This window comes from Lutjanus erythropterus, chromosome 10, assembly GCF_056507025.1.
Source record: "Lutjanus erythropterus isolate fLutEry1 chromosome 10, fLutEry1.hap2, whole genome shotgun sequence".
Classification (NCBI taxonomy): domain Eukaryota; kingdom Metazoa; phylum Chordata; class Actinopteri; order Lutjaniformes; family Lutjanidae; genus Lutjanus; species Lutjanus erythropterus.
In genome coordinates, this window is record NC_139326.1 from 41,812,575 (window position 1) to 41,820,518 (window position 7,944).

At 43.2% G+C, this 7,944-nt stretch overlaps 1 protein-coding gene across 2 annotated transcripts; it reads right to left on the reverse strand.

Annotated features, from left to right (window-relative positions):
- Window positions 1-1,306: 1,306 nt before the first annotated feature.
- On the reverse strand, window positions 1,307-7,545 carry isl1a (ISL LIM homeobox 1a). Of its 2 annotated transcripts, none has more exons than XM_084729361.1 (6): window positions 7,338-7,545; window positions 6,734-6,923; window positions 5,661-5,920; window positions 3,803-4,086; window positions 2,977-3,144; window positions 1,307-1,490 (listed from the first exon to the last, which is right to left on the reverse strand). In XM_084729361.1, the coding sequence occupies exons 1-6, from the start codon at window positions 7,363-7,365 to the stop codon at window positions 1,374-1,376; spliced, it is 1,047 nt and encodes a 348-aa protein (XP_084585487.1). In that variant the 5' UTR covers window positions 7,366-7,545; the 3' UTR covers window positions 1,307-1,373. The 2 variants fall into 2 exon arrangements, with proteins under 2 accessions (XP_084585487.1, XP_084585486.1); XM_084729360.1 differs by having other exon boundaries at window positions 3,803-4,089; window positions 7,338-7,544.
- Window positions 7,546-7,944: the final 399 nt, after the last annotated feature.

The window sequence follows — 7,944 nt, forward strand, 5'->3', positions numbered from 1 at the left end:
TTTCGGGTTTTGTAGTATCTGAAGAATAAAAACAGCAGCCTCTGACAGCACGTTGATATGAAAAATATAAACCCCTGCAAACACATATATTTACACATATGTTTACATATTCTTGTAAACATCTGTGTTATATTTCTATCTAACGGTGAATCGGTAGTTTGATGGCGGAAAGCCACGGGGCCAGAATATCTCAAGTCATTTCATTTTAGATTTTTCTTAAACCATGAACAAAACGGTGCTGACATTATTGTGCGCATCTCTGTCGTGTAAAAACGAAGACAGATGACGGCACTAGAATCAAGACAATGACATTTGCTTCTAAACATTTCTTGAAACTGATTCATCAGTTTGAAATAATCGAATTTCACTGTCAGATTTGTTTTAAAGAAATACAATTTTAGCAGTCAGAAGTTTTGTTAAGATCGACATGTTTTGCAGTGAAATTTGCCTACAGGTAAACTGAGACCGCATCTGCACCAACATGACACCCAGTTAAATCACAAGTGGTCTATTAAACCGTTTAATACAGCTGATGTTCATGTGTGAATATTCAATAAGTTAAGGATAATAAGTTATCCTTATTATCCTATTTTGTAAATATTTTTTTAAAAAGTCAAGAATTAAGTAGTGATAGAAATCCACAGACCAAACTCCACTCTTTTTTTTTTTTTTGATTCTTTTTACTTCAGTTAAGAAAGTTACACAAAAGGTGGCAAATTTGTCGACAATAAATAATAAATAATTTTTGTTGCACGGGAACAAACGAAACACTTTCTTCCAGAGCTAACGGTATTTTTAACTTATTATTAATTATACACATCTTTGGGAAAGAAAAAAAATATTCTCGGACGGACACTAACTCACACAAATGTCCCACGAAGCTTGTGGCAAAATAGAGGTATACCTTGTTGCAAATGCTTTAGTACTCGGGCCATGAAGGAAATGGTGTAATTAAATGAAGAAAAGCAGTGCCGTTCCCTCCAAACGCTCTATAATATGATGAGGTGCGTGGATCGAATTAAAAAATCACCGTCTTTGTTTTCTAGTCAAAGTAGCGCACAGCAGTTCGCAGGTAACGAATTCAGATGTCTGTCCTGCTCAGGTCCGTTTTTGATGGAGTCAGGTTCATCAGGTTTATGTCTTCTCGGTTTGGCAACTGTTAACCAGGCGTGAACGTGCAGCACCGGCCATGAGGACTCATCCGTCCGTCTGTCTCTTCTGGATGGACATTAGATGGGTGGCTGTGGTAAAATCCCATGATTGTCTTCACAGTGTCAAAATACAACCAGGGGGGTTGTTTGGTGCAGTGGGGGGGGGGGGGGGGATGAACGAGGGCTGTGTGTTCACTTTCAGTCCGTCCATGCGGCGGCTGCTCAGGCCTCGATGGGGCTGGATACCATGCTGTTCGGCGTGTCTGGAAGCTGAGACGACATGGACGCTACCTCGCTGCCCGTCGAGTTCGAACCCGGTCCTCCCTCCGAGAAACTGACCTGCGGGACACATGAAGCAGCGGTCAGAAACATCTGGAAACAGCACAGAGCGGGATGACCCACACTCCGTGTCACAGCAGGTACGATGGAGGCGCACACTAACATCTGGCAGGAAATCAAGCTGCGTGTTTGCGTGTACACCTTGTGCGTTTGAGGTTTTTCTTTACATGACTGTCGTGTCAGCGCTTCATCTTAGTGAGTGTCTGCCATCACAGTTCACTTGCAAAGACTTGAAACTTTATCAGGGGCAGAACTGGGCTGAGAATTATAAGTGCTAGTGTAGATGTATTTTTACTGCACCATTTACAACACGAAAGGCAGACGATAGTTCATTCTGATGGGATAGCTTTATAGCCTAGATTTTATATTTTATAAAATATTAAAATCTGCTTCATAATTAATGGGTAAATAAAGGGAAATCGCATTCAAACCTCTAAAACGCTTTTATTCTGAAAATAAACATAGGTCCTGAACATGAAGTCAGCTGAGGACTCAGAGTTCATGATCGCTATTCTTATTATCCATAGCTGAGATCTTAACGCCGCTGTTTACATGAAATAATCCTCCAACACTGACTCACTCCATAACAACTAACAACATTAGACTTGTCTGAACGACACCAAATTAAAGATGAATTCCGTGTCACATTCCACTTCTCGTCATAAATGCTAATAATCCCTTCCCATGTCCACCTCCAGCCTCTGCAGGCCTCCGTCGTACTGGAGCTCATTTTTAGAAGATTTCAGCAGATCAGCAAATCAATGAGAATGGAATGCTCGCCAGAGCTTTAAAGGCCAACATTGGCCCTGTGTCTGTGTCCCCGACAGGACGGCCGGAGACAGACCGGGCCGAATTCTGCACAGGCCTCCATCTCTCTATTTAACAGAAAAATATGATAAGATGATTGACACTAGTAGTCTGGGCTGCTGAATACTGATTATGAGGTTGCTCAAAAGTAACAACCTGGACCAGCTGTAACGACCACAGAAATGAGCACTGCAAAAAGACCGTTCATGTTCCACTGAAGGAAAATCATCTAAAAACCTATAATAATAATAATAATAATAATAATAATAATAATAATAATAATAATAATAATAAAACATCTGCACCAGCGTGAAACCATCCTGTCATTTCTTTCACAGATGTGATGATACACATCATTTCATGTCCACTAAAATACACAAACATCCACAGGCGTGGAGGGAGAAAACGCTCTGTTGTAAATGAATTTAGTAAATAGTGGTTTCAACAGAGAATTGTTGTGTCTAAACAACAGAACAGGATGGAAGAGAACCCACAAATAGAACAGATTTGCATGGTCAGATCGTTATTTCAATCAGGCCTTTTCTATACAGATAAATCTGGATTTTTTTCTGCGTGTTAAATGTTCAAAATAGAAACTGGATATCTAAATAAATAAATCGATAAATACATTTAAAAACAAAAGTTCTTTAATGACTTAGTATAGAAAAAAAACACGCACCAGTTGTTGGAAGGCGGGCTGGTCGATGTCGCTCTGCAGGGCGAAGTCGCTGAGGACCTTCCAGGGCGGCTGATAGCTCTGCACCTCCACTGGGTTGGCCTGGATGCCGCCGTCGTGCCGCTCCGGACTGGCTGCCACCATCGGGGTTCCCGTCATCCCCTGGATGTTCTGCAAGAGGACGGGGTGGTGGTCAGCACCCAGTACACACATCCCATCATCCACTGAGGCTCACTCCAGAGAGGGTGTGGGTGGCTCTGTGTTTGTGTGTGTGTGTGTGTGTGTGTGTGTGTGTGTGTGTTGGAGGGGAGGGGGTGGCATGTGAAATGAATCCAGCAGTCAATCAACAGAATGATCAATAAACAAGCAAAGCAAACAAACAGACGAATATGTGTTTGTTTTTGTGTGCATGTGTGCGCGCGTGGGTGCCTGTGTGTGTGTGCGTGCGTATGTGTGGACTTTGACCTCACAGTCTTAGACTCGTCCATAACTATCCTAACCCTTAAACCAGCTCGAGGCCTTTATCGATCATCAGTTCGTCCCTCATCATAAACCCTGCAGCCGATCATCGGCCTTGCTCCGACAAGGCTGGATTTTGGGGATTTATTAATAGAAAATAATAGAAAATGGAGGCTACCTTAAATATACCCAGTTGTTAAATATGCCAGTGAATAATGTGAAACAGATTTGCAACAGTTGAGTAAATGATTGGTCAAAGAACAGGCCTACAGACACAAATTTGTCCCATTTCATTCTATTTCAGCAGAATGTCAGTGTGAACGCATTGAGGATGTTCGTATTTGGTTAGTATCTCATCTGATGCTCTCACCGTCTTGTCGTTGGGCTGCTGCTGCTGCAGCTGCTTCATCAGCAGACTCCTCTTCTTGTCCTTGCAGCGCTTGTTCTGGAACCAGACCCGGATGACCCGCGGGCTGAGGCCGGTCATCTCCACCAGCTGCTCCTTCATCAGAGCGTCAGGCCTCGGGTTGGCGTTATAGCAGGTCCGCAGCGTATGCAGCTGCTTCTCGTTTAGCACCGTCCGGACGCGGGTGGTCTTCTCCGGCTGTTTGTGAACATGAGGCCGCAGTGCGGGCTGCCGGGCCGAGATTGGTTCTGCTGTGGACAAAGGACGGAGAGACAGCCAGAGAGGGGGACATGTATGAGTCTGTCTGCAGAGAGGCTTCACGGGATAAACCAAATAAACATGAGACATGATGAGGACTGATAAGATATGATTGTGCATCACATGTCAGTTCTGTTTGTTTAATCATCACTACACACATGTTGTGGCTCAGCAACACTTTACACATGCTGCTGATGTCACAGGCCGCTGACGGTCACATCGGCCAGTGCGCGTAATTTTTGCGTAAGAGCAGCAAATCTTTACACTGCCTTTATAAATTCTGCTTCATTTCACTTCATGTTTTCAGGATCTAGGATTCCGTAGATTTAATGCAGGAGAATAAAAACTCATCTGATCCGAGGTCAGAATATGTATCTGCTCCTCTGTGAACATGTTCAGACACTACAGAGCAGGTCCACCAGCAGCCTCAGATGGTAATAATCAAGTTTCATTGTGTAAAATATGCTGCAAACTTGATAGAGCGACCAGATCCTGGTTCATTTAGCATCATTCAGTTGTGAAGTGTCTTACATGTATTTTGTTGTTTTTCGCTGTACTTAGTGTTGACATAGTGTCATGATATTTTGCTGCTTTGCTTTAACTTTTTTTTAAGAAAAAGAAGATAAGTATTTGTATAGCGCTTGTCACACACGAACCACAAAGTCCTTTGTGCAACATTATCATTTACCTTTTACATTTATTTGACAGCGAGGTAAAAAAAAATAAATAAATAAATAAAATAAATAAATAAAAATAAAAAATCCCTCAATATTCCAGTCACGTATTCTCATCCAGCCCGTCCATGGACGGCTCTTGCAAATTAGCATCCGTTACAAACACTATAGCTGCTTTTAGTTTGTCTGTGTATATTGTATCCGTGTCTATCAAATAAATCGTCAATAAATAAATATTATAAGCCAGCAGGACAGGATGGTGACACGGCAAACTACTCTTCAACCTCCAGCCCAGTCCAGACCTGCAGAACACCGCACAGCATAAAGACAAAACGCGTCCCGGAGTCACAGCCCTGCCCGGCACTCCTCCTGCAGAGCAACACTGATAACTGGGTGTATTTCCGACAGCAGCAGCAGCTTGTATCTAATCTACCGAACCTGACTGACTGACTGACTGACCGGTCGGTGGTATGCACACAGGAACATTGAGCAAACTAAACATGTAGAGGAGAAGAAGCCAGAACCAGAAGAGAACCTCAACGAAGCAAATCTGGAAGCAGAGACGCTCCTCTTGATAGTTATGGCACAGTAGCAGGACATTTACATTCAAATAGAGATCAGAACTGTCTGTTATCGCTCTGACATACAGTCTACACAATGCAGCTCAGCGGGGATGTGAAATAGAATATGTTCACTTCATCTGAATATGAACCATCACAGTCTGAGTGTCAGAGTCAGCTCGGAGGATGAGTTGATTTTTAAGGAGCACCTGCACAACATCCAACCAGGCTGTAGGAAAACGCTTTTGAACTCCAGGAAAAGAAAAAAGTCAAGAGCAGGCACACGGAGCAAGTTGTGTCTCCCTGTCCTCGGGCCGGGCGGGACTTTACCTGCCATCTGCAGCGGTCTGGCGGGGTGCAGCGGACTGAGCGGGTCTCCAGAGCCAAGACTGGCCCGTTCCACCACGTCGTGGTCGGCCCGACAGAAGAGGCCGTCCTCCCGCAGAGCAAACTCGTCCCCCGGGATGAGCTGCCGGCTGCACGCCACGCAGCGGAAACACTCGATGTGGTAGACCTTGGAGCGGGCCCGCATCACGAAGTCGTTCTTACTGAAGCCGATGTTACATTTAGCGCATTTAATCCCGTATAACCTGCGGGACACACACACAAACACGCGCGCGCGCGTGCGATAAGTTTGACTGCAGCTCAGCGACAGTATGACCAAAATAACACAACACATAATAATAATAATAATAATAATAATAATAATAATAATAATTTATGTATAGTTATATTTCTGTGCATAATTCATAATTATTATAAACCTATTATAACATTTCCATGTTTTATTATTATCAGTGGTAGTAATATTTCATTGGCAGTGGCAGTAGATTCTGTTAATGATACATCTCAAGTTAATATAATTAAATGAAGTGGGTTTTTTTATTCTTTACAATGTGATTTTTAGTAAAACTTTAACAGTAATGAATGACGGCCTGCTCAGGTTTGTATCGAATATTTGTTCACTTGGTGTAATATCACCAGATCAGTGAGCCATTTACAGGCTGAAAAGGCGATCATATTTATCATAAAAATCAGGATTTTTTGAATGTTTCCATCTGACACACAGCAGCGCGTAAAGGATGCTCCAGTCTGATCGGAATCACAAATTATTAATAAATGAGTTATGTAGGCCTGATGTTCATTGTTTCATGTTTTTAAAATGCATCTGATAAACATGAGACAATTAATTACTGAGGACCAGCAGTTGTAGCAGTAAAGATGATTATAATCAGAATATTTTAAACTGTTCTGCAAACAACTTCGAATGTAAGACAGTCCCAACATTCTCAATCAGTTACAGTAAAAAAAAAAAAATCATAATAATCCCAATCTCCGTGGTGCTCCAGCTCCTGAAGGGAGTATCTGAAGGGAGTCATCCCGTCCCGTCCCGGCCGTCCTACCTGATGTAGTCCCGTTTACAGTACGTCTTTCCGTCCCTGACGAAGCACGTGCAGGACTCGTCCAAGTACTGGCTGCATTCGGCACATTTTAGACAGGCTGCATGCCACTCCAGGTCCGGGGATACCCGCAGGATGTACTGGTCGTGGATCTGGTTCCCGCAGCCCACGCACAGAGACACCAGCCGCTTCTCTGGAAGACACATCACACACACTGTTCACACACTGTCCGCTCACTGAGGACACTCATCTAATACTGAACCGAGTGGCCTTAATAATAATAATAATAAAAAAAATAATAATTATAATAATAATTACTATTATTATTATTATTATTATTATTATTATTATTATTATTATTATTATTATCATCAATGCTGTTGTTGTTGTTGTGATATTGTTTCTAATAGGTTGAATAAAAAGTCTACAGGTAACATCTTAAACCTTCTCTGACGCTTCAGTAAAATTCACCATTTTATGACACCGATGACTTTAATAGGCCCAGAAATTACGTCCTGTCTGCAGCCATCACTGAGCAACTAATTCAGCTCTAACTTGTGATGAATTTAGTTCCAGAATCGCCTTCAGCAGCGAGCAAGTTTCTTACTTTTCGGCGGATCCCCCATGTCTCCCATGTCCACAAAGTAAGGCGACGTTAGGTCCACTGTCACAGCGGGCTGCGGCACCTGGAAGCCTGGATGTGTCCTCCGCTGCCGGACTGCTGGGCTGCCGGGCCAGGGGCTGTGCTGTCCGGCTCGGAGAGGAGAGGGAGTGTGTGTGTGTGTGTGTGTGTGTTTGTTGCCGGTGTGTGTGCAGATCTGTGAGCCTGACAGGCGGCGGGGCTGACGTAGGACAGCAGCACGTCATCTGCATGAGCAGCTGATTGGCTCTGCAGACCCTGACCAGCACTAACCACACACACGCGCGCGCGCGCGCACTGGCACACTTATTGCTGCATATCATTTGTTTTGCAGCTTTGCTTTGCTCTTTTCTCTCCTGTTATTTTTTTCTCTTATGTTTCAGTCTGTTTGTTTTCATGATTTTCAGAAGTGTATGTTCTAAGCAGAACACACGATCCATTTGTTTTATTAACTTTATTAGTATCTGGACACACAGAGGGCCACAGAGGACACATTCCTGGACACACACTCTTGAACATGGTCGTGCAGGAGATAAATTTATATTCGACTCGATTAACAGTTCACAGTTAAATC

Bases quoted from the DNA above. Each gene is read 5' to 3' on its own strand.
- isl1a (XM_084729360.1), bottom strand. From the start codon at position 7,365: ATGGGAGACATGGGGGATCCGCCGAAAA. The intron at 5,921-6,733 runs GTAGGACGGCCG...TGTGTCCCGCAG, and splicing joins TGTAAACGGGACTACATCAG to GTTATACGGGATTAAATGCG. The intron at 1,491-2,976 runs GTGCGTGTTTTT...TGTGTCCCGCAG, and splicing joins AGCCCGCCTTCCAACAACTG to GTCAGTTTCTCGGAGGGAGG.